This window comes from Phaseolus vulgaris, chromosome 11 (assembly GCF_000499845.2).
Source record: "Phaseolus vulgaris cultivar G19833 chromosome 11, P. vulgaris v2.0, whole genome shotgun sequence".
NCBI classification, from domain to species: domain Eukaryota; kingdom Viridiplantae; phylum Streptophyta; class Magnoliopsida; order Fabales; family Fabaceae; genus Phaseolus; species Phaseolus vulgaris.
In genome coordinates, this window is record NC_023749.2 from 47,097,717 (window position 1) to 47,124,635 (window position 26,919).

Below are 26,919 nucleotides of genomic sequence, written 5' to 3' on the forward strand. Positions count from 1 at the left end.
TGCCCAATCAATCAATAATAATGGTAATTTTTGTGGCAAACTAGTCCATAAATAAACCCAATAGTCTAACATTTGAAAACACTTGTAAAAGAAAAAAAGAAATTGATTTTACAGTAAAATATGACATATCTGCGATTCATTCCACCTATAATTAGATTATAACAAAGGGTGATGCATTAAAATAATCAAATAAAGTCTCATAATTAAAAAAAATAGATATAATCATTGATAATCAAATTTAGGCTCTGAATTAAAAATTAATATAATTATTAGTACATATAAGTACTAATTAATACAATTCCAAATAAGCAGTCACTCCATAACAGCATTCTACAATAAAAAGAAAACTGATTATTAAAGTTACATTTAAATAAATTTTAGTCTCTAATGTAAATAATTATATAAAAACTTTGACGAAACATTCCACTAGTAATTGTAATGTTATAAGGAGAAGGGAATGAATTGTTATGAAACACATTCGAAAGGAAAAGAAATTATAACCATTCAAATGCTTCCGTCTTCCGAACAAACAGCATCACTACTCTATGTACGTTTGAGCAAAAGACAATTGCCTATTTCAATACGTCTGGGTAAGTGTTGGAGGTTGGGGAAGTAACAAAGACTCAGTCTTTTGAGAGATGAGAGTTGAAGACCCTTCTAGTCCAGTTTTTCTACATTTGGATGGTTAGAGATGCAAGATAGATTGGAAGCAAACCTTCAGGAAAACATTCTGTAAGGAAAGAAGATGAGAGAAGAAAGAGGAAGAAGACACTATTCTCATACCCAAGAAAGGGATACAGTGATGGTTCAACACTGATGGAAAGATCGTCTACTGCTATTTATATAGACCGTCTAACTAACTCTAATGCTAGTATTCGAGTTAACCTCTCGAACTGAAGTCCTAGAAAGTCTTTTATTGTCAGATTCAGGAGATTTGATGGAAACGTCCATCAGTTAATGACTCAAGTCCTGGACAGTCTTCTATTGTCAGAAATAGGAATTTGAGGGAAACCTCCGTCAGGGAACAACTCAAATTCTGGACAACCTTGTATTATCAGAGTATGTAGATTTGATCGGAAACCATCCTCAGGAAATGACTCAAGTCTTGGACAATATTCTATTGTAAGCTCTTTTAAATTTGATGGGAAACCTCCATTAGGAAACAACTTAAGTATTGGACAGTATCTATTGTCAGCACTTCTAGATTTGATGGGAAACCTCCATCATGGAATGACTCAAGTCCTGAACAGCCTTTTATTATTAGAGTATGGAGATTTGATGGAAAACTTCCATCAGGGAACAACTCAAGTCTTGGACAATCATTTATTATCAGAGTTTGGAGATTTGATGGAAAACCTTTGTTAGGGAACAACCCAAGTCTTGGACAACACTCTATTGTCAAAGTCTGGAGATTTGATGGGAAACCTCCGTCAGGGAACGACTTAAGTCTTGGACATGTTTGTATCCATAATCTTCTGAGAGATGGAAGCAGCATATGCATGTTTCCAACCAATGATTCTAATTTAGAACAATTCATGAGTGTCAGTTCTTCTAGATGATTATGGATGAGACCTTGTAAAATCATTTGTAAATTACGAAACCCTCTGAGATGAAGCGTCCTGAGTGTGGGAAGAAATCTAGTGGAAAGGCCCATAGAAAGACACAATCATCATCACTGATTGACTCCAGCGATGAATCAATGTGCAAGTCTTCAAGAGTGTCGGACCTAACGATTTCCAACAATGATGCTTCCATTCTGAGCCTTTCCATTGTAGCCCAATCCAACTGCAGCTTTCCACAGTCATGTAGTTCTAAATCAAAAGCCCTAAGAGCGAAAGCCTCAAGTTGTTGACAACCTTTAATTCGTAGTGTTTCCAAAGGAACAAGTTGCTCTGGTAGTTGTCCTTTCAAATTGGGACAATTTTTTACGGAAAGCTCTTGTAGACTTGGAAAAGCACCTCGTAGAGCGTGGCAGTCCCACTTTTCCCATTGAATCATATTGATAAACACTAATGTTTTAAGGATTTGAACGAAGAAGAGTTGTTTCCATGAAAATCAGTGTCAATACTCACTATCCCATCAAGTTTTATAATCTTCAAGACCTTGAGAAATGAAAAAAAGTCCAAGAGGAGGTAAACGTTCACAAGAATTCTCATATTCAACAATGAGTTCTCATGTAACCAATTTGGAAATCATTTCCCACCATATCTAATGATTAACAACTTTTTTAGATTCTGAATTACGTCCTCTTCTTTTTTAAAACCAATAGAATTTCGATTCCAACCCCATCCCAACCTGAACGCCAGAAGGTGTGTTTTATTCTTCAAATCTGCTTCTAATGCATAGAGGGAATTCTCAATATTCTGCAGCTCCCCAACATTAAAAGAATTCATTACTACTTTAAGATTCTTCAATTTTCCCAAATGCGGTGGCACCTTTCTCACATTAGTCTCTATAAATTCAAGGCGACACAAATTGGTGAGTAAATACAAATTTGAGGACAACTCCTCCAAATCTCCACCGTAGTTCAACATCAGTATTTGCAAGTGGGAGAAAGAACATATCTTTTCGGTTAATCTTTTTATTGCAGTATGGGAGAGGTCTAAGGAACGGAGATGCTCAAGATTGGCAACAAAGTCAAGTAAGTCTTGAAGGTAAGAACAATGAGACAGAGATAAGATACGTATTTACTTAAATTGGAGAACAATTCATGTATCAACATATTGATACGTATGCTACTTGTTGGTATAAATGTACGTAATCTTTCTGTATTACATAAAGTTCCAAACCCATTAAAATATTGATTATATTCAAGTTCAACTGAAAAATGATGAGTTACTTTTTGTATCTTTTCTGTTTGATCAACTTCCCACCTGAAGTATATGCTTCCACTAACATATCTTGCCAAATCATTTAGAAGGTCATGCATGCATGACAAATACTTCTTCCTTTTCGCCGGATTGTTGAAAGAAGGACCTTGATATTACATCATTGAAGTATTGTTGGCAAACTTCTTCTGCAATCTTACTATGCTGACGACAATGTAGGAAATTTCCAGTCATCCACAGTTGAATCAAATCCTCCTTTTTAAACTCATAATCCTAGGGGAATAGGGCACAATAAGCAAAACAAGCCTTCAAATGGGAAGGAAGGTGGATATAGCACACTGCTAAAGAGGGAACAATATGACAACTATCTTTTGAAAATTCCCATATTTCGCTTTGTAACACAATTTCCCATTCTGAAACACATGATTTTTTGTATAACACACTTCCCATTGTTTTCAAGATAAGAGGTAGTCCTTTACATTTTTTAACAATCTTCATGCGAATCTCCCTGCACTCTGGATTTGGTTGACTATCATCATCTCGGGATGCATGTTTAGCAAACAACTTCCAACAATCATCTTCCTATAATTGCTTTAGGGAGTGATCTTTTGACTGCATTGTAGAAGCAACATCCTTACTACGTTTGGTAACAAGAATCTTACTCCCTTGGGCCCCGAAAACAAGGGGCTTCTGCACTTCCTCCCATTTAGGTTGCTTTTCATTCCAAATATCATCCAAAACAAGAAGAAATTTCTTCCCCGACAATTTTTCCTTCAATCTTCTGTGAACCATCTCCAGATCTCTGCTATCATTAGTTGATTTAGTAACAGCCTCAAGAATTGCTCTTGATATCTTGAAAATATCAAATTCATCTGAAACACAAACCTATGCTTTGACAAAAAATTTAGCCTCATTACCCTCGGGTCAATGAATACATGTTGAGCAAGAAGGGTCTTACCGACTCCGTCCATTCCCACAATAGAAAGTATTGATGGCTGGTTATGATTGTTTTCGTCAGATGTCACCCAGTGAAAGATCAGTTCTTTATCATCATCTCTGCCATAAATATCAGTTCCAACAACCAAAGATGTTGTTTGTGATTTCTGTGGCAGTTCATTACTCAACCCATATCCAACACCCGTAGCTGTTTTCAATCGTAGATCACCCCTTTGGCTTGAGAGAAATTCTAAGTCGTCAAGGATTTGTTCCATCCTACACTCAATTTCCTTGTTAATAGGAGAAGATTTGAATAAATTGAGTACCTTGCAAGTACAGCCCGAACAAGTTTGAGATTCAGATTCAGCATCAAGTTGTCTTTTAGAGAGCTTTTGTATATCATTCAAGAGATCCTCTGCATGAAGGACAACATCTTTGACCTTAAGCAGCCAGTTTCTGACATGAGGATCCATGAACTGCTTTAGCTCTGCATCATCAGCCAGAGAATGGATGGAGTGCAGCTTGGTTTCCAACTTGTTGAGCAGCTTTTGATCAAGCTCTCTTGCATGAAAGAAATCGAGAATTTGAAGAGAAGCTAGCTTCTTGAATGCAACCTGAAGGGAAGTAGAAAGAAGAGCACCAACAACAAGTTCGAATGGCATTGAATGGATTCAAGTGCGGCTAGTTTATGCCAATGACTCAGGGCAATGTAGTAATGAAACGGCAAAAGCTGTATTGTACTATTTTCACTGAGCTTCAAGTTGAGGTAAATATGTTGAATTTTTGTATAATAACTTATGCAAATTCAATTTCCTTGCTTCATCTTAGAATTTTGTAACTGGGCTTACATACCTATTAAAGCTCACATCAGGCCGATGTTTATAGTTGATTATAAAGTATAAATGTGTCTAAACATAAAGGGAAAACACTTTTTTTTTTTTTTTAGTTTTTCAATTTCAAAAATTATGTTTTGTTCTTCTTTTCTCTCATTTCTGAATTGTCTTCCTCTTACCTTTTCTTTCGTGTTCTTTATTCTTCATCAATGGAGATCTAATTCTTGAGGTTCAATTTACATAATCAAAGCATGTAATGTGAATGGAGTTTGCATCAATCTTTTAATCCTCCGAGTTTGTTTCTCTTATTTTCTCTGATTTCATATTTGCACTTTATTATTGTAACTTTTGTTTTTATTTTAGAAATAAAATTAGAAATAACAAAATCTTGATTTGATAATTGTATATGAATTAGACTGAATGATATTTTGATTTGATTCTTATTTCTAGTTTAATAATGTTTGTTCGATTGAATTAATTAATTAATTGATATGGATAATTATTCAACCTTCGATATGAGTCTTTTGACCATTATGATAAAGAATATGAATCTTGAATTTATAAATTGACTTTTCATTATCTTCTATTTTTGTTTTCCAATTAGTTGCATTTTTTAATTTTGTTTTAATTAAAAAAACCCAAAAGTTAATTTGTAGAAGAAGAATATCAAAGATTGAATACAATCTATGTGTCCTCTAATAATCAACTTAGATTGTGCTCAATATTACAAAATTATAAAAAAACTTAAGTTACTATTATTTCAAAACAACATAAAAAAAATCAATGTAATAATTAAAATTTAACATGCATGAAAATGAGCAATGGTTTCAATTCTAATTGCATGTTGAATTATTGAAATGTATAATATCAAGTTGGAAAATAGTGTTTGGTCAATAAAGGGTAATTTAAGTGTAGTGTTAAATTATTTAAATGTATAATATCAAGTTGGAAAAGGGTGTTTTGATCATAAAAGGGTAATTTAATGAAACTTGTCTACCTGAATAAATAAGAGTTATGGAACTTACTATTTCGTTTCATAATTTTGTTGGATATCATTCTCCGTCAAACAATTGACTCATTCATAATAAAATGATTTTATTCTGAAGACATAAGTACAATTTGAAGATGGATAGCGATGGTGTGAATAAAGATGAAGATTGACATTGTAATGGTTCTTTATACATATAATTTTTTGCAGAACAAATACATTTTAATAGCTAACTAACTAAAGATGTGTTGGGAAATGCATTAAAGACCCCATTACTTATCTTTATTATCAACAATTTTATAAATAATAAAAACTATTTTAAATATCAATAATTTTTTAATTTATAAAATAATATCTAATTCGATTAATATAATAATTAATTATTTTTTATTTTTAAAATTAGTTTTTATTTAATAATTTTTTTATATAGGGATGATTAAATTGTTAAGAAAGGTTAATAGTAACTATAATAAACTATATGTAATTGTTTGAGATAAAAAAAAAATAACACTTTGACTTGTTTTTCACTACTAAATGTAAAATCACATAGCTTACAATAATACTACATATTTTTTGTTTTCTCTTATATTATTATGGAGCAAAGGCATTGTTTTAGATCATGTAAGAAATCATTATCGTAGACATATCAAGGAGTACAATTTTTCTAACTACCTTGCTTATATGATAAAAAAAAAAAGGCATTCTCAAAGTCTTACCTAAATTATGATAGTTTTAAAACGAGTCTCAAATATAAAGAGAATGAGTTTCTAGATATAGACATATTTTGAAAGTTGAATTTAAAAGAAGGTGTTCACATTACTTGGCCATATAGTCAATGAGTAGTGTCATTGTTTTATACATAATTCAAGGAAACATCTTCCTATGACTGAGAAATTCATTGTCTTAATATTTGTTTACATCGTATCATATGACTGAGAAAAGTATTACACTGTTTTGAAATTAGATAAACTAATGAAATAATTCATACAACTAATTGTTGTTTTGTCGAGGACGTATACGACATGCAGAATGGAAGATGGAAGTTGTTATTTCGTAATGTAAACTCACTTAATTTCCATATAAAAAAGACCCAAAAGGACAAAAAGCTGAGACTAAGAAGAAAAAGTCATGGCTTTATACAGCACACCACCACCATCACTGCATTCTATCCTCTCTATAAATATCACTTCATTTTGAGTTCTCCACAACAATCACACTCAAACAACAACAACTTCAGATCTTTCTTCTGAAATGGCTTCTCAAGAGGGTGTCATCGTGTTTCTTCCATTCCTTCTTTCTGTAATGTTGCTGCATCATCATTTTCCCACTTCTGTCATAAGGTAACATTGCTACTCATATGTTTTATGCTTTATAGTATGCTGTAAAATTATGCAGGTAGCATTGTTTGTCAAATGTTTTTCTGGTTTTTAATGCAGTTTGTTGAGTTTTTTTAGTTGGAAGCTAGATGTAGAAAGTGTAGGTTTTTTTACAACAGTTAAGAGTTGAGTTAAGAGTTGAGACATTTTTAAAATGTTTATTTTTAATTTATTTATTATTGGATGATAAAAAAAGAAAAGGTTGTTATTACCAAAAAATTTGCAAGAACATCACCAAAAAAATATTGGTAACTTGTGTATTTTCTATTTTTAAATTCTTTGTTAATATGTTACAATTTTTTTTATACAGTGCTCAAAGTGATAATCTCACACTCCCATTACTTTCTTCACCAGACACTCAAACTGATAACGTATTACTAAATTCCGATATAAATATCCAAATGTAAGTTGTTGTTACCTTTAACTTTAAATAGTTATTTTTTTAAGCATATAGCACAATAATTCATATATTTATTGTTGTTTTATTTGAGTATAAAATAATATCCAATATATAGAATTTTATTGAATGAACAGTTTTTTAAATGTATTTAAGAAAAACAAATGATAGAAAGGGCAGGAAGAGGATGAATGAGAGAAACAAATAATAATAATAAGGATAGTTAATAGGACTTAATTAAATTGATTTTTATATTCTTTATATTTACCATCAACTTAAACTGAAAATAATTAATTTTTATAACTTTTAATAGGATTCAAAGTGATTTTCACACTTCTCCATCTCCACCACCAAGTGAAATCCAGATGAATGTGTCAAGCAATTCTAATCTCAAAGTACAAAAGTGAGTTGTTAATAACTTAAAAATATCAATTATATATTAATTTTGTATAAAACAAATTATTAACTCTTTGTTTATTAACTCTTTGTTAGGACTCAATCTCCAGCACCTCCAGCAAAACCACCAACTCAAACTGGGAGAATTGGACCAAGCAATTCTAATTTAAAACAACAAAGGTATGTTACTTATAACTCATGTATCAATTATATATATATATATATATATAAACTGAATACTAACTTTTTTTTATAGGACTGAAAGTGAGTTTGATATTTCTCCATCTCTACCACCAAGTGAAATCCAGAAGAATGTTCCAAGCAATTCTAATATCAAAGTGCAAAAGTATGTTTTTAATAACTCAAATATCAATTATATATTAATTTTGTATAGAACAAATTATATTGTTTTGTTATTAGGACTCAATCTCCTCCACCTCCATCAAAACCACCAACTCAAACTACTGGCAAAATTGCTTCAAGCAATTCTAATATAAATGTGCAAAGGTATGTCACTAATAACTCAAATATTAATTATATATAAAAAAAATACTAACATTTTTTTAATAGGATTAATAGTGATCCTCACAGTCCTCCATCTTCATCACCAACTCAAACTCAAAAGAATGTGCCAAGCAGTTCTGATATTGAAGCACAGAAGTACGTTACTTATAACTCAAATATAGATTATATTATTTTTTTTTAAAATAATTTCTTATCAAACTAATTAGTAGAATTCAGTAGCTTTATAATTAATGAGTAATTAGTTTGTTTTTAATTAATTCATTTCTAGAATTCTATGTATAATTTTTTAACACCTTGATTATATATATATATATATATATATATATATATATATATATCGAGACTAATGTATTGACAGTAATAATTTTATTATTGTCCACCCTAATTAAATAAATATTCTTTCTAAAGTTTACTTTTTGACAATACCAATTTTATTTGAATTGAATTGTTTTTAATTTATTATTTTTGTAAAATTTAATAAGAAAATTCACACATCTCTAAGTTTGTGGTTTTTATTCTATTTATTTATTTATTTTATTTAGCTGTCTCTCTCTATTTGGACATGCACACTTACTGTGGGTAATATATTTTGTAAGAGAATAACTTTTGTGTGAGAAGTAAATTTAGTTTATAGTATAAGAAATTAAGAGAGAATAAAAATACTAACGAGTTTTTTGTGGATTTTTCAGGAGTGAAGAATCTTTTTCAACTCACTTAGAGATGGTCACAGGCCATGATGATGAAATTATTCACACGGAGCTTTAATTTGAGAGAAATACAATGTTACAATATTGTATAATAATATAGCATTGCTTATGATTCAATTCTACAAATAAAAATAGTTGTTTTGATTCTAAATGTTCAATAACATCATTCTTATCTAAATGTAACAATGTTTATTCTTTTATCGAAAAATAATTAAATCAATTAAAATGAGCATTTCAAGGAAGTTTCAATCTTTATACAAAACAGTTCTAACAATTCTACATACTACACTTAAACACTCTAGCGCTAAAAATTAGATAACTTATAGCACTAGAAGAGATTTCTTTCCACATTACAATGAATCCTATTGCGTTTCCCCTGAAGCGGTTGGGCGGTTTCCTAGGCGGTTACTTATTTTTTAATGTTGCCTATTTAATAGGCTTTTCTCTCTTTTGTAAAAGTAGAGCAATATATACGAAATGTAAGATTCTGAGTTATATCCCCTTACGTGTCTCTTCTCTTGTTTTGTTTTCTTGCATCTTAACATGTATTGTGTTTGCATCTACACGTATTAGTTTTTGTGCAGAGTTGCTGCCTTTCACACACATTGTTCATCTTTAAATCTTTCATGCCTCTACCATGGAGATATTCCAATATGGTATCAAAGAGGACTGAGACCCGCTCTATTTTCGTTGTCCTTTAATTTTTTCCCCTATTTCTCTCTTCCTTCTATCTTTTTGTTTCTTGTCTTTTGATTTTTTGTTTTCATGGAGAGCTCATCAAATGCCAACAGTGTTAACAATCCTCAGAATCCTTCTAGCCCCCATTATCTTCATTCTGGAGAAAAACCAGGCATGATCTTGATAAATATACAACTTAATGGTGCAAATTATCATACGTGGAGCAAGATTATGAAACGTGTTTTATTGTCTAAGAATAAATTGAAGTTCATTAACAGATCTTTGGATACGCCACAACAAGGAACATCTCTCTATGAAGCAAGGAGAAAAAAGTGTTTTTGGATTTTTTTTACAGACCTGAAGATCCTACGGGAGGAACTTGAGTCATTAAAACCAACTCCAAAATGCATCTGTAAGGTAAAATGTAACTGTTCTTTGATGAAAAATGTTATCAAATATAAAGACTTGGAATATGTTATCTATTTTGTGAAGGGTTTTAATGATCTTTACGACATGTTTAAGACTCGAATTTTACTCATGGATCCCTTACCAAGCATCAACGTGTGTTCTCCCTTGTTCAACAACAAGAAAGGCAATTAACAGGGAGTGTAGTCTTTGACAATAAAGTTCTGATAAATTCTGCAAACCAAAATAATTGGAAACAAGATAGAGTCATTGGAACCGGGTGGAAATCACAAGGGAGAGGAAGAAGCCGAAATCAGAATTATGGTAAGCAATGTAGTTATTGTCATAAACTAAATCACATTTCTGATGAATGTTTTTTCAAAACATGGATTTCTCCATGTTATAAACACAAGAATGATCGAGCCATTAACAATATTGTTTCACAAAGTTACGCTGCTACTGAAGAGATTGAAGATATTGATCAAGAAGGTCATAAGCATTCCCTTAGTCAAGAGAGTGTATAGTTTTCACAAGTATAGGTTCAACAAATCTTGAAGATTTTTCAAGAATAAAAAAATGAGTCTACTCATAAGGTGAACAACTTCACTAGTGAGTTATCTTATTAAAAAACTGAGAAAGGTAAGCATGTAAAAAATTATTAGATTTTAAATACAAGAGCAACAAATGACGTTACTCACAATAAATCATTTTTTAAATTTTTTTACAAGATAAAACCTATAATTGTTAAATTACCAAACAATTCTCATGTTATAGCTGAACATGCTAGAACCGTACAAATATAGTTTGGCTCGCTAGTAAAGCATAAAAAAAGTGTTAATCCATCTTAATTTCAATACATCAATGATTTCTTTTGTTGATTTTATTTGGATACTAAATTAATGAATTATTTTGACCTACCTAAAAAAATAAAAAAAATAAATGTGAAAAGAAGTAGTTATAGAATTTAAGTCCCATTAATAAAATAATTATAATTTTTAGATAGATTTTTCAGAAAACCTACACATTCTAATAATAAAAAAATTAAATAGGTCTAAATTTTAAAGAAAAATAATCAAACAAAATTTTTAAAAATAAAAATAAAATTTTTAAATGGAAAATAAAATACAAGATTTAGTATTTTATTTATTATAAAAAAATAAAACAAGTAATATAAATTAAAAAAAAAACTCTAGCGTTCCGTATAGGGAACGACTAGCTAGAAAAACCCTCACACCAAAAACATGTAAAAATTGCTTACAACTGTGATTCCAACTGTGATTTTATTTTATTTTTATTAAAAATATATAAAAATATATTTTATTTCAATTTTTTTATCTTTATATTTCTTTTTTATTATTTTAAAATATATGAAAATAGATATTTATCATTTTGTCGGTAGTTTTAATTTTATATCTCAAAAGATAAGAGATAACACTTTTTTTAAATTCAAAAAATTTTAAATGCAAAACTAAACATTGTAAAGTGAGATTTGTTGAGAAGCATTGCACAATTGCATATTTTTCTCCGATTCATCTTTACTTTTATCCCATCAAAATATCTTTTTTGTTTTCTATTTTCATATTTAAAATATGAGAAGTCGTAGTTTCCTTTCAGAACCACGAAACCAACCCGTAAGTGTTGTTTTTCAATTATAAAGTAGAAGATGGAAATACAATGTTTGAATTTACTTTTATTTTTTTATTTATTTATAGATGTCTTTAGCATTGTATGATGACAATATTGTTATTATTGTTCTTACACAAATAACGTCATAAAATACACGAAGACAACAATTTAATCAAACTTATAACAAAATTATTAAAGAAAAAAAATTAGTAGGATTTTGTTCATTGAATAAAAAATTAAAAGGAAAAATAACGTACCTGATAAAAGTGCGCGGAGGAAAGTGAAAGGGGTTAGTTTATGAGAAAGAGAGAGTTTAGGAAGAAAGGGGAAGATGCATTAGTCTATGAGCGAAAGAAACAAGAAAATAGATCGGGAGAGGGAAGAACAAACAAGCGAAACACTTACGTTTTGATATTTGATTGGGAGGGTTAAAAATAAAGGGATGACAACGGTATTGGAGAATATGGAGGGGAAGTGATTGACGAAGATAATAAAGAATAAGAAAGATTTGACTAAGCCTCTTCGCGGAGTCTAAAACAAAGAAAAGATAAGCATATTTAATTATATGTATATAATATTGCACATTTCATTATATTTATATAATATTTTTTATGATTAATGGATTGAATAATTGAGAATAAATTTTTAATTTATTACTTAATGATGTCATGTGTTGTAATAATAAAAATAAGAAATACGGATACACAACGCCTCTGTTCCCCATACTAGATAATAACAATAGTCATATGTGGATTTTTAATAGAAAATTAATTGTTTTTATTTATCATTTTTAAATTTAAAACAATATTTTTTCTATAATTACACTCTTGATTTAAGTAATGCAAAGATAAAAATTTAATATAGATAATAACAAAGAAAAAATACATAAATATGAAATTTATGTTTTAAAACAAAAATATATTATTATATAATTACAAATTTAAATAATTAAATTTTATATTATTTTTATTTATTTTTTAAAAAAATTATATGATTTTTTATTTGAAAAAACATTTAATTTAAATAAGTTGATCTAATGAGTATTAATTAAATTTAATATTTATTTAATTTTAAGAATTTAAATTTTATTTCGTAATTTGAAATAATATTATATTAAATTTATTTTTTACACTTTTTATTGTATGTTATGAAGTTTTTACATAGTGTATTTTTTTATTTTAATTTGTACTGTTAAAAGATATTTAATTTAAAGTGCATAAAAATTTAAATAGTTTTAACCCAATAACTGCTAAAAAAATACTACAATAACCAGTGATGTTTACAAGATTGAAAATATCTAATAATAATAAATATATAAAATAAAATTGAAGATGATAAGAAAATAAATTGAAAAATAGGGGATCGCGGTGAAATTAAATAAGATAAAAGTCACTTAGAATAACCTATGTAAATTTAGGGAATTAGGGTTTGCGTGGGTAATCGGAGGCTGGATTGGGGTTGAGCTTCGTGTCTCCTCCTTCTCCTCGCTTCGGTCTGCAATTAGCGAGGTGCTGGACGACTTCTTCTCGTTTCGCGGATTGGTGCAGTTGCGTCGCTTTCTCTTCTGTGGAGCGGTGCAGTTTCGTTCTGATTGTTCCTGTTTGGCTTTGGTGTGAAATTGCGTGGCTTTCTTTTGTGCAGCGGTGCTGTCATGGTGAGTTTATTTGCGTTGCTTTCTTTTGTGAAGCGGTGTTGTTCTGTTCGGTGTAGTCCTTGTGAGTTTAATGTGTGGCTTTCTTTTGTGAAGCGGTGGTGTTCGGTGCAGTCCTTGTTAGTGTAGGGCGTTTTATCCTTGCATTCTGTTTGTGCGCTAGTTTGGATTGGTTGCTTGTTAACAGTTGAGAATTGGATTGGTTGCTTGTTAATACTTGAGAATGATGGAGGGTTTTACGGATTTTCTTATTTCATGGAGTTGTTTCATGGACTTAGTATGTAATAAGAGAGTGTATGTTATGTTTGGTTAAAGGAAGGAAGACATTTGCTTAGGTTTTTAGAAATATATGTGACATTTCTTTGTTAGAATTGATGAGAAAGATCATTTGGTTGGTCTTGAGGATTGCAAGGTTCATCTACATGGTCGGATTATTCATTAGTGTAGAAAGGTTAAAATATGACAGTTATTTTCAATTTATAACGGCAGTTATATAGTCGCATTTGATGTACACGTAATCTTAAATTCAATACATAAGAAGACGGTTATTTAGTCGCATTTGTAAATGCGATTTATAATTGTGGCTATGGTAAATAGCCGCATTCTTACATGCTTATGAATGATTTTAAGAGGGAGGAGTAATGCATTTACGAAGACGATTATTTACCATAGTCTCGTTTCTAAATCGCATTTACGAATGCGACTATGGTAAATAGCCGCATTTATAAATCTTTGCGCTGGATTTAAGAATGCGACTATGGTAAATAGCCATTGTTGTATATGGTTGTTTTTTTTAGCACAATATGTTTAATGTTTATTTTCATCTAAATTAACATGTTCAATTATAACTTAGCCAGACAAATACATAAATTCAAAGAATTAATTTTTATATATTGATAAAAATGTATTACAAATACTAATAATAGATCTCTATCTATCTAATTCCTACACTATTCATCAACTAACCCAGAGTTATAAAAATTTAGAAAATATGTTGACCAAGAATGTCTCACATGTTATGGCTTTCGAAGACATTGGTTGCTCATCCGTGAAGAACTGCGTTACACAATACGGACATAAATTAGTTTTAGGATACATATATGTTAAAGAATTATAAAATAATTTACCATCATGTTACCTCATGCCAATCACTTTTAAGGCTTAATCTTACAATAGTAACCATTCATTACATAATGTAATAGCCACACTCATAGCGTTCTGGTTGTTTATTACACTATAATTCAATACAAAGTAAAAGTTAATATTGATAAACCATGAAAAGGGAAAGACAAATATTACAAACCTTTAGTTTTATCCCGTTCAAATTTTGAAAATTTGAATTGAATCAACCTTTTAAAATGTTATATCAACGCCATGAACTGAATAATACAAAAAATCGCATTAGTAGATGCTTAATTAGTAACATACGGAGTTAAGTTTATAGTGTACTTACCTATCAATGATATTCTTCAGACTTGTGGATGACTTATTGTGTAGGGAACAAAACCATACATCAGTCTTTTCAACCATTGATAAGACAAGTAACTGCCAATGACCCCTATATCATCCATGAAAAGAGTTAATAAATATTTAAAACATGAAATAAAAATAATTGACGACTTATAATTAAACTTACTCATTAGTATAAGGGCATAAATAATTTTTTTCCCTCTTTTTCCAAGGTGTTAGTGATGTATGATTGAGTTTCATTTGTCTTTGTTCCAGTGGGATTAGTATATCCGGGATCTAAGAATCCATACACATTTTCCTTCCCCTCATGGATAAAGACTTCATTAAAAAAAACCTACAAGTTATTAGTTAAAGCATAATCAATAATAATTTAACAAAAAATAAATTGAAATATAGGTAAAGATACTTAAAAAAATGAATTATATTTATAGTGAGCTTCTGATTCTTAGCTACAAATTCTAACAAATCGGACATGTATATGTATAGTGGCATGTCAGTGTTTATTTCAAAAAACGTATCATCCCACAGAACTTCCAAGGGGTCTTGACTAATTTGTCCAGCAATTAGAAGTTCAGATTGCTATGGTTGCTGAGTTTTATGGAGTTATACATGCTATGGAGGAAACTCAAAAGATGGAACTTACTAATGTTTGGCTTGAATGTGATTTTGCCTCGGTTTGTGTTGTGTTTACTGCTAGAACTAATGTTCCATGGACACTTCATAATCGCTGGAATACTTGTCTTAATTACTTTGGGAAAATTAGGTTTAGGGTTACTCATATTTTCGTGAAGGGAATGCGTGTGCTGATAAGTTGGCTAATTTAGGTTACTCATAGAGAATCATTTCATTGGTATAATAGGCTTCCATCTAGTCTGTTCTTAGAATTCTTTACGAATAGGTATAGTCTATCTATGTATCGTTTTTGTTAACATGTGGGTTTTGGTCTAGTCCCCCCATATTTTTTTTGTATTTTCTTTCTTTTTCTTTTTTTAATAATACTTTTTTATGTGAGGGCAAATGATTCTTGTAACTTGAGGTGTCAGCTTAACTGAGATGTCAAGTTGCATAATGATGTCTAACATGAAAGCTTTTATATATAAAAAAAATATGTTTACCACCGTAAAAATATCTTTAGAGACAACAGTTTTAAAACAATCTTAAACGACAGTTTAAAAATCGTAGTCCATGTAGACATTATAAGAATTTTTTTAAATAAAAACCGGTTTTAGAGAGAAAAAAATAATTAGTCACTATATTAACTAAATTAGATATTATTTTAGAAACTAAAAAAAATTATTGCTATCTGAAGTAGATTCTAAATTTATAAACTAATTTCTAATTGATATCTAATTAGCTACCAAGGTTTTAACTACCAACTACTTCAGTTTCTAAAATTGGTAACTAAAACTTTGGTAGTTAATTAGATATCGATTAGTTAATTAGATTCTAAAATTGGTAGCTAAAACCAATTTTAAATTTGTTCTTGTAAAAATGATTTAGACAACGATTTTTAAAGATCTTAGACGACGATTTTAGAGTCATAGTTAGTGCACATGTTGTTTATAGTTTTGAATTATAGAAGACGGTCACACAATTGTAGTTTATTAGACAATGATAGGAAAATATTATGTACAAAATTGTCTATAGCGTAGATGACCCTAAAATATTTTCTTCAGTTTTGTTCTTATTTTTCTTTTTGTTATTGTTGATATCCCAACAATTGGTATCATCACTAGGGACAAGAAAAGAAAGTTAAGAAAATAAAGAAATGACCACCAAGTTTGATATTGATAAATTTTCGAGAGAGAACGACTTTGGGATGTGAAAACTCAAGATGGGGGACAAAGCTTGTTGTAAATGAACAAAGGTTGTGAGGAGCTCAAAAGCTTCAACGGTAAAGCATAACAACGACGCTGAGGAGAACACAAACAATAATTTCAAACTTGGGAGCACACTCGTTCAACATTGAAAATGAAGAAAAACCCATAAAGAAAACCCCAAAAGTATGAAAAACAACATAAAAATAATAATAAAGAAGACATATTACAAGAAATGAGAACAACAACAAGAAAAAGTTGTAGAAAAAACAACAGGACCATCAAAGAAGAAAGTGCGAAGACAAAAAGGCCTCGAGTAAAAAGTTAAAAACATATAGACAACAATTATGACCTAATAATCATAGTTTATATGGTAGACACATGTATAGACAACGGTTTTCTAAAAACCATAATCTATAATAACAATTATAGGCGACGGTTCTCCTTATTTGCAAATTCATGTTTTCTTTTCAAGTTTGGTTAAGTTGTCATAAGTTTGACTAAAATTGAAAGTTTGATTAACATTCAATTTAGTTGATGTCGATTATAATTTTTCTATTAATATTAATAAGATTTATTTTTACGATTTAAGTTGTTAATTTTTTTATTATTGTAAATTATTATTATTTCTTGTTAAATATTAGTTAGAATTTTCTTAAATTGTTTCATTTTAAGAATGTGAAATTGTTAAATATTAGTTAGAGTTTTCTTAAATTGTTTCATTTTAAGAATGTGAAACAAATAAGTTTTATTATAATTAACATAAATGCTTTTTTTTCCTTTCAATACTTCCTAGGATGTCTTTTCTAATGTTAATTGGAAAATTTTCATTGTTTTTTTCCGAATATAAATTGGAAAAACTCATGAGTCAATTGATAAAAAAAATAGACAAAAAATCTCAGCTGTAAAAATAATTTTGATCACTAATAATTATAATACAAACTATAAACAATCTCGGTTAACGGTAATTGAATTTTTTTAAACATTAAATCAAAAACTATCATGAACTTTGACAGAAAAATAACATAAAAAGTAAACTAAAAAAATTATCAATAATGACATTTTTAATCTTTAAAAAATTAAATAATTTTTTAAATTTAGTGTTAATTGCAAACACTTTATTTAAAATTAAAATTAAATTTAAATATTCTTATCCAAACTAAATATTTAAAAAATAAAACAATTCAAATTCAACCTATTTGAGTGTCGTAAAAATCCTTAAGTTTTCTATCCAAAGATAAGGTTAAAATAATAATAATAATAATAATAAATTATTTTTTCCAAAATGAAAAGCTTTACTTTTTTCTGTTTGATTAATACATTTCCCCTTAGGAGAAATAGGATTGAGCCAAAAATGATTGCCAATCATTGATACCATTTGTTTGGACATGGTTTTGCCACTATAAATAGGCTGGTTCAGTTTCTCTTAACTCAAACAAGAAAACCATAAGAAAAAGCAATGGCCTTTCAAAGACTAGCTTCCATCATACTTCTCTTATCCCTTTTCACCATCTCTTACTCACACCGTGACAATGGCGGAATTGCTGTGTACTGGGGCCAAGACGCGCGAGAAGGTGATTTGGTAACCGCATGTAACAGTGGAAAGTACAAGATTGTACTCCTTGCTTTCCTCAACAAGTTCGGTGCAGGGAGAACCCCAGAATGGAACTTCGCCGGTCACTGCGACAATGGTGCCTGGAAAAAGTGCACCGAACTAGAGCCCGAAATAAAACAGTGCCAGGTATATAATCTCATCTAATTTGCAGTTTTATAAGATTTTTAGGTTAATATTCAACCCTAAATATTTTTCTAATTGTTTTGTGTAATGGTTACAGGCGAGAGGCATCAGAGTTCTCCTTTCAATCGGAGGAGCCCCTGACTATTCAAGCTACTTGCTGAGCTCGCCGGAGGACGCAAAGGAGGTGGCCAACTACCTCTACGAAAACTTCCTCAGTGGCCAATATGGTCCACTGGGAAGCGTCACGTTGGACGGAATCGACTTCGACATCGAAGTGACGGAGGATTACTGGGACGACCTTGCCAGGGAACTCGACTTCTTCCGACGAACGACGGGGCGTTACTTTTACTTGTCCGCCGCCCCTCAGTGCCCAATCCCAGTCTACTATCTCGGCAAAGCTATCGCCACCAAACTCTTCGACTACATCTTCGTTCAGTTCTACAACAACCCTAGTTGCTCCTACGTCAGTGGCACCAACGCCCTCTTGAACTCCTGGGACAAGTGGGTCGACTTGGTCCCCTCCAACAACTCGCTCTTCGTGGGCCTGCCAGCGGCGCCCAGCGCCGGCAACGGTTACATTCCGGCGGAGGTGATGAACGGCCGGGTGCTTCCGCACGCGAAGAAAGCCTCGAATTACGAGGGAGTGATGCTGTGGGATAGATACCGCGATGTTCAGAATGGTTACAGTGATAAGATACATTCGAATGTGATTAAGTCGAAGTTGCCGGCGTCTGTGGAGTCAGTTACCGACGCAATTTACCAGTCCGTGTATAAGGCGTTGCGCCGCGTCTTCGTTTAAGAGGTAGTTGAAAAGTACTACCTAGGCATGTACTATCTCTACTGAATAAATAACATGTCAGCTGCAGCGTTTGCCTTTGCCAAAATAAAAATCTATTTTCACAATCCACATTAATATTATTTTACTCAACAATTTAATTAAATAATTTGAGTTAATATTTTATTAATCACTTGTGCAAATGTAAGTTTCGTTCATCTTTCTTATTCGAATGTAAAATAACCACACTTGTTTAGCATTTTTGTGTAGTTAATATATGAAATTGTTAAGGGAAGTAAGAGAAAATGTGAAATGTTAAAAAAAAAATATTTTTGAAAATTATATACTCAAATGCATCATTTTACAATTTTTTAAACTTTCTACACCTTTTCACATAAATCCACATTTTAATAAAAAATTATTTTTCTTTCTAATTTTACCATTTATAGTTTAAGGAATTCAGTGTTGGATGTGAAAAAAAATTTTGGTGCTCAGTGGCGAATTTTTCATTTAAAGGCAAATTCTTTCAGGACTTCCGGACCTTCTCCCTGTATTTTTTTTTTTATATGGTACTTTTTTTTTTTTACTTTTTTTCATTTTTTTAAGTCAAAAAATTTAGAAAAGATTATGAAAAAAATATAAAACTAAACAAAATTATCGTTTAAATAATGGAACTATTTTCTTAAACATTAACTAAACAAGAATAAAAATGATGTGAATTGAAAGAAGGTATGAAATGCGATAACGTAGGTGTTCTGACCAACTTAAGGTCGGTCAGAATCTAAATGAGCTCCTTGTGGTCTCTCTTCAAAAGCTTTTTGAAAACGAGAGGAGCTCCTCCTACGATGACACTCGACTCTCAAATCAGTAAGAGCATAAATATAATAAGTATAATATGAAATAGGAGTTGAGAGTACTCATCATGTTGTTTATTAAATGTTTAGATGATGTGTTCATTTCTGTAGAGCATAATGAGATATTGGAGGAGATTATTTAAAAAATTAGATTATACTTTACTATTTGAGACCATTTTAAACAAGATAAAACCGATTAGAGAATTTGTCTCATTCAAATACCATACTTTTCTTTTCTTTTTGTCTTTTTTTTCAAAAACGATCATGTTAGAATTCTATCTTCTCAAAGCTATATTGTATAACCTCTACTTGGTTGCAGTGTCACCGAAAAATCAACCGATTCATATTTTTATTTTTTCTGTTTTTGCTTTGAAAAATAAAGGAAAGAAGAAAAAGGTTGAAAATAAAAGATAAAAATTAATGAATCTAAATGAAGTATTTTGAGGATTTTTTTTGAAATAAAAGTGTTTTAATTTAAAAATTTAATAAAAATAAAATTGAATTAGGTAATTATATTTAGAAAGTGTGTAGGATATAATTATTAAACAAGAACAAATTTAGATAAATAAATACGTATAATAGATATATTTTAAAGAAATTTAAATTAGAAAAATTTGTAAATAAGAAAAATTTTATGGAAAAAAAAAGAAAGTAACGGAAAGTGTGTGATATAATTAAATTTATTTATGTGTAAAAATATATATTAATTTTTAAAAATAAGTCTATGTAATATATTAATTTTGAGAAATAAATATTTGGATAAAAGATTAGTTACTAGTACACATATTTAAGCAAATTAAAAAAATGTAAATAAGAAAAAATTGTGATGAAGAAGAGGCACTAAAAAAAATTATTTTACGGGGATTATTTATCCAGGATTATATAAACTTCAACAATTTATTTGACTAGCAGAGGTTTTTTTTTAACCCCATTAAAATCTAAAGGTTTATTACATAACCTTGAGGAATTATGTTAGGTTTTGTGAAACTCCATGAAATAAATTCAATTAATTAATTTAATATATATTTTAGTAAATTTTATTTTTTTTCCTGCAGACTCGTAATTTCTCTAGAAAAAACTCCTGATTTTCTCAATTTTCCTCTAAACACATAATTTATCCTTTATCTCTCACCTCACCGCATCGCACTGTATAGCACCGCATAGCACCACCGCAGCACCACCGCTCACCACCGCAGCACCACCGTACTGTCAAACATTTTCGGAATAACTTTGGAAGCTTTTTCCACCATTGGTCCACCGCCGAACCGATTCCTTTGTTCAAAGTGTGTTTCGATTACTTCGACTTATTTATTTCATATACTCTTGCTGAATTTTGTCGTCTTCAGTGGTGATTTTTGTTTTTTTTTCTTAATTTTCTCAATCTATAATCAAATTTGGATTCTCTTTATTAAACGAGATAGAACGATTGGAGTGAGAGAGGTTGGTGATCTTTGTACAATAAAAAGCATTTATTGTGAAATTTTACATTCTAATAGTGAATGTAAAACAAGATACCAGTTGAATGAATAAAAAATTAAAGTTAAAGCATATGATTGTATATGCAAGAACACATTCATCTCTGTATATGCTCTACATTCTGGAAGGTTTTATTATTTATTTCTTTTTATGGATGCATTTTAATCCCGTAAGGCATTGTTTTGTCAACTCTCACATGAAAGAACTGTTGATTTTGGCTTAATCCCAAGTCTCATATTGGTGGGTTCATTGTTAGGGAAGGAGGTTTGAGGGTTATAAATTAAACTCTCCTTCTTCACTGTTATATATCCCAATTTGTAATATCTTTTCCCATAATAATAAAAGTGAGCTATTTTTGCTGTGCTCGAAGATTAGGCTAAATTGGCCGAACTCCGTTAACAATCTTCTGGTGTGTTTTCCTCTTTATCTCTTTTATTATTCTGCTCTGTTTATTCAATATTATTTGTCGGGTAACTCTGTTAGGGTTCTGTTTTAGAGGGGAAATTACCCGTTTTTCCCAACAAGTGGTATCAGAGCCGAAGGTTCGCCTTGGGTTGTTTGAAATTATTTGTAATATTGAATATTATATTTTGAGTTTGTAATGACAAATCAAGAAGAAGAAGCGAAGGATGTATCCAGAGTGTCGGGCTCCTCGTCATCATGGTCGAGGTTCCCGGTGTCCACTTTGAAATTGGCGGTGGGAATATTTGATGGCACTGGACATTTTGGTATGTGGCAAGGAGAGGTCTTGGACTCTCTTTTTCAGCAGGGTCTTGATATTGCTATTGAAGGAGAGAAACCAGAAGAGGTAGAGGAGAAAGACTGGAGCATCATCAACCGGTTGGCATGCGGAACTATTCGGTCCTACTTGTCCAGAGAGCAGAAGTATGCTGTAAAAAACGAGACTTCTGCACACAAACTGTGGAAGGCATTGGAGGACAAGTTTTTGAAGAAGAGTGGTCAAAACAAGCTCCTAATGAAGAGAAGGTTGTTCCGATTTGACTACCAACAAGGTACTACTATGAATGCACACATCACTATGTTTAATCAATTAGTAGCAGACCTGTTGAATTTAGATGTGAAGTTTGAGGATGAGGATTTGGCTTTGATGTTGTTATCTTCTCTTCCTGGTGAATTTGAACATTTGGAGACTACGCTCCTTCACGGGAAGGAGAATGTGTCGTTAGATGTTGTTTGTTCTGCTTTATATAGTCATGAATTGAGAAAGCAGAATAAGATGAAAACCAAATCAACGACATAAGAAGAAGCATTGGTGGCAAGAGGTCGTCAGCAAAGCCAAACAAAGAGGAGAAGAGGGAGGTCTAAGTCTAAAGGTCGAGCCGTTGCCAAAGATGAGTGTGCTTTTTGTCATGAGAAAGGACATTGGAAGAAAGACCCAAAACTGCAGAAGAAAGGGAAGATTCCGCAAGATGCAAATGTTGCAGAATGCAAAAGTGATGTGGAATCAGATATCTCTTTAATTGTCTCGCTTTCAGCGTCATCGTATCTATCATATGTGTCCCATTCAAGAATGGTTCTTTGAATTTCAAGAACTTGATGGCGGGATTGTTTACATGGGTAATGATAATCCATGTAAGACAGCTGGGATAGGTTCAATCAAGTTGCGAAATCATGATGGATCCACCAGAATTTTGCGGGATGTACGGTACGTGCCAAAGTTGAAGAAGAATCTCATCTCATTGGGGACTTTAGAATCTAAAGGCCTAGTTGTGACGATGCGAGATGAAATTTTTAAAGCAACTTCAGGAGCATTGGTGATGTTGAAAGGCGTGAGGAAGAACAATCTATATTACTATCAAGGTAGTACAGTGGTGGGGACAGTAGCGGTAGCAACTTCTAGCACTAAGAAGGATGTCGAGGCAACGAAGTTGTGGCATATGAGGTTGGGACATGCTGGAGAGAAATCCTTGCAAATTCTTACCAAGCAGGGACTGTTGAAAGGTACGAAGGCTTGCAAACTTGAATTTTGTGAGCATTGTGTTATGGGAAAATAACGAAGAGTGAAGTTTGGCACTGCAATTCACAATACCAAGGGTATTTTGGATTATGTGCATTCAGATGTGTGGGGACCTGCCAAGACTCCGTTAATCGGAGGTAGGCATTATTTTGTCACTTTTGTGGATGATTTTTCCAGGAAAGTTTGGGTGTTTACTATGAAGAACAAAAATGATGTGCTTGAAATTTTCCTTAAGTGGAAAGCTCAAGTTGAAAACCAGACAGGAAGGAAGATTAAGGTTCTCCGAATAGACAATGGAGGAGAATACAAGAGTGATCCGTTCCTGAAGGTATGTCAAGATTGTGGCATAGTTCGGCACTTCACTGTTAGAAAAACACCACAGCAGAATGGGGTGTCGGAGCATATGAACAAGACACTTGTGGAGAAAGTTCGTTGTATGCTGTCTAATGCTGAGTTAGGCAGAGAGTTTTGGGCTGAGGCTGTGACATACGCTCAACATCTCGTCAATTGTTTGCCATCATCTGCTATAGATGGTAAAACCCCGTTAGAGGTATGGTCTGGAAAACCTGCAACTGATTATGATTCTTTGCATGTTTTTGGTTCTATTGCATATTATCATGTGATTGAATCAAAGTTGGATCCACGGACAAAGAAGACTCTTTTCATGGACTTTAGTCCTGGAGTGAAGGGATACTGTTTGTGGTGTCTAGAGGCAAAGAAGACGATTATCAGCAGGGATGTTACCTTTGATGAATCTTCCATGTTAAAGAAGGTAAATCCAGAAGGAGCTGATAGTACTCCACAACAGGTGGAGTGTGCCCGGAAGCAGGTGGAGTTTGAGCCGACAGTGGTGATCCCAACACGAAATACCACAAGTGACTCTCCTATGGCAGAAGAAGAGTCAGATGAGGAAGAGGTTCCTACCCAAGAATCTCAACAACAATCAGCGCCAATTGCAGTTAGAAGATAGAGACGAGATATTCAAAAGCCTGTTCGTTTCATGGATATGGTTGCCTATGCACTTCCAGTTGTTGATGACATTCCATCCACTTACCCAGAAGCCATTTTGAGTTCACAGAGTGGTAATTTGGCAGGTGCGATGGAAGAGGAGATGCAGTCTTTGAAGAAGAACAAGACGTGGAAGCTGGCACAATTACCAAAAGGTAAGAAGGCAATCGGGTGCAAATGGATATTTGCAAAGAAAGAAGGATTTCCTAATAAAGAAGATGTTTGCTACAAGGCAAGGTTGGTTGCTAAAGGCTTTGCTCAGAGGGAGGGAATTGATTATAATGAGGTATTTTCTCCAGTTGTTAAACATTCCTCCATTCGAATTTTGTTGGCCTTGGTAGCATAGTTGAATTTGGAGCTTGCTCAACTTGATGTAAAGACCGCGTTCCTACACGGTGATTTGAAGGAGGAAATCTATATGACTCAACCAGAAGGATACAAGGTTGATGGTAAAGAAGATTGGGTTTGTAAACTTAGCAAATGTTGTACGGACTGAAACAATCTTCGAGACAGTGGAACAAACGATTTGATAAGTTCATGAAGGATCAGAAGTACAAGAGAAGCAAATATGATCACTTTGTGTATTTGCGCAGACTTGAAGATGGTTCCTACATTTACTTACTCTTATATGTTGATGATATGCTGATTGCAGCAAAGAGCCAAGTTGAGATTGACAGGTTAAAGGCTCAGTTGAGTAAAGAGTTCGAGATGAAGGATTTGGGGGAAGCCAAGAAGATTCTCGGCATGGAGATAAACAGGGACAGAGAGAGGGGAAAACTTTGGCTGTCACAGAAGCAGTATTTGCAGAAGGTACTACAACGTTTTGGTATACACGAATACAAAACCTGTAAGTAGCCCACTTGCTCCTCATTTGAAATTGAGTAGTCGTTTATCTCCGACGACTGATGAAGAACGAGAATACATGGCAAAAGTCCCATATGCAAATGCAGTTGGAAGCTTGATGTATGCAATGATGTGTAAAAGACCAGATATTTCATAGGCTGTGAGTGTTGTTAGCAGGTACATGCATGATCCGAGCAAGGGTCATTGGCAAGCTGTGAGATGGATTCTACGGTACCTCCAAAATACCTTAGATGTTGGATTGACATTTGAGCAAGATGAATCACTTGGTCAATGCATAGTTGGATATTGTGAAGTTGGTGCCTGGAGGCGCAAATTTGAAGCACTGCAAAGTTTGTTTTTGTTATGTTTTGAGAAGATTTGTTTTAGGTGGGACTTGAAATTAAGCCAAGGTGGAGATTTGTTGATTTTGGCTTAATCCCAAGTCCCACATCGGTGGGTTCATTGTTAGGGAAGGAGGTTTGAGGGTTATAAATTAAACTCTCCTCCTTCACTGTTATATATCCCAATTTGTAATATCTTCTCTCATAATAATAAAAGTGAGTTGTTTTTGTTGTGCTCAGAGATTAGGCTAAATTGGCCGAACTCCGTTAACAATCTTCTGGTGTGTTTTTTCCTCTTTATCTCTTTTATTATTTCGCTATGTTTATTCAATACTATTTGTCGGGTAGCTCTGTTAGGGTTCTGTTTTAGAGGGGAAATTACCCGTTTTTCCCAACAAGAACTGCTAGGATTTGGTCCATGGACAGGATGCAACCCTTAAGATGACGTTGATGTAAGTTATTGCATTCAATATTCTTTCTTGCTTCTGTTTTTTTAAAATTTTGTTTTTTTGGGATCTATATATGTCACTAGCTTATTTAATTTTATAATTATGTATCGATTGCTTGGGATTCATATACCAGTGATTTAATTAAACTAATTTTTTCTTTATGTTGCAATGCTCCCATTTATCTTGAGAATTTAAATGTAATTGTGGAAAGTATTTTTGATTAAAAAAATTAATAAATTTAATCCACGTTAATTTTGGAAATTTGAAATTTAAAAGAAACGGTGGAAAGTAATATTATTGGAAGCAATTTAGAAATCGTTAGAAGTAATTGGATTTGAAAATTGTCAGAAATACAGTTTGAAAGTCGCTGGAAATATTAGGAGTTTGAAAACTGTCGAAAATATCAAGAGTTTGAAAACTGTCATGACTCGGTCTCGTTAATCGAGCAGACCGAGATCTCCGCGGACGGTCAGGCCGACTGACACATTTAATCCATTAACGTTCAACTCAAGGTAAGTGAAGCTAAACTACCATTAAGAATTAGGTAATACAACCATAAGTGTGATCTATTCCACTAATCATAATAAAATAAAATTTATTATGTGAAGTGTTCTTAAAATAAAATTAAATGATCATAATAAAATAAAATTTTATTATGCGAAATGTTCTTAAAATAAAATTAAATGATCATAATAAAATAAAATTTTATTATGTGAAATGTTTTTGTTAAAAATTAGTTTTAAGTGATATAAAATTAAAAATGATAATTTAAAATTAGTAAAATAAAATAATTAATTTGAATGGTAGTTGTTGGAGATCCCACA

At 31.8% G+C, this 26,919-nt stretch overlaps 2 protein-coding genes and 1 long non-coding RNA gene across 3 annotated transcripts; 2 read left to right on the forward strand and 1 right to left on the reverse strand.

The window, feature by feature from the left end:
• Positions 1 to 3,410: 3,410 nt before the first annotated feature.
• On the reverse strand, positions 3,411 to 4,426 carry LOC137809047 (putative disease resistance RPP13-like protein 1). The gene is made up of 2 exons (XM_068610191.1): positions 3,787 to 4,426; positions 3,411 to 3,700 (listed from the first exon to the last, which is right to left on the reverse strand). The coding sequence occupies exons 1-2, from the start codon at positions 4,424 to 4,426 to the stop codon at positions 3,411 to 3,413; spliced, it is 930 nt and encodes a 309-aa protein (XP_068466292.1).
• Positions 4,427 to 12,954: 8,528 nt separating this feature from the next.
• On the forward strand, positions 12,955 to 13,692 carry LOC137823125 (uncharacterized). The gene is made up of 2 exons (XR_011083058.1): positions 12,955 to 13,349; positions 13,443 to 13,692. It is a non-coding gene; the product is annotated as an uncharacterized lncRNA (long non-coding RNA).
• Positions 13,693 to 18,053: 4,361 nt separating this feature from the next.
• LOC137823104 (acidic endochitinase-like) lies at positions 18,054 to 19,206 on the forward strand. Its single transcript, XM_068628230.1, has 2 exons — positions 18,054 to 18,374; positions 18,469 to 19,206. The coding sequence occupies exons 1-2, from the start codon at positions 18,093 to 18,095 to the stop codon at positions 19,168 to 19,170; spliced, it is 984 nt and encodes a 327-aa protein (XP_068484331.1). The 5' UTR covers positions 18,054 to 18,092; the 3' UTR covers positions 19,171 to 19,206.
• Positions 19,207 to 26,919: the final 7,713 nt, after the last annotated feature.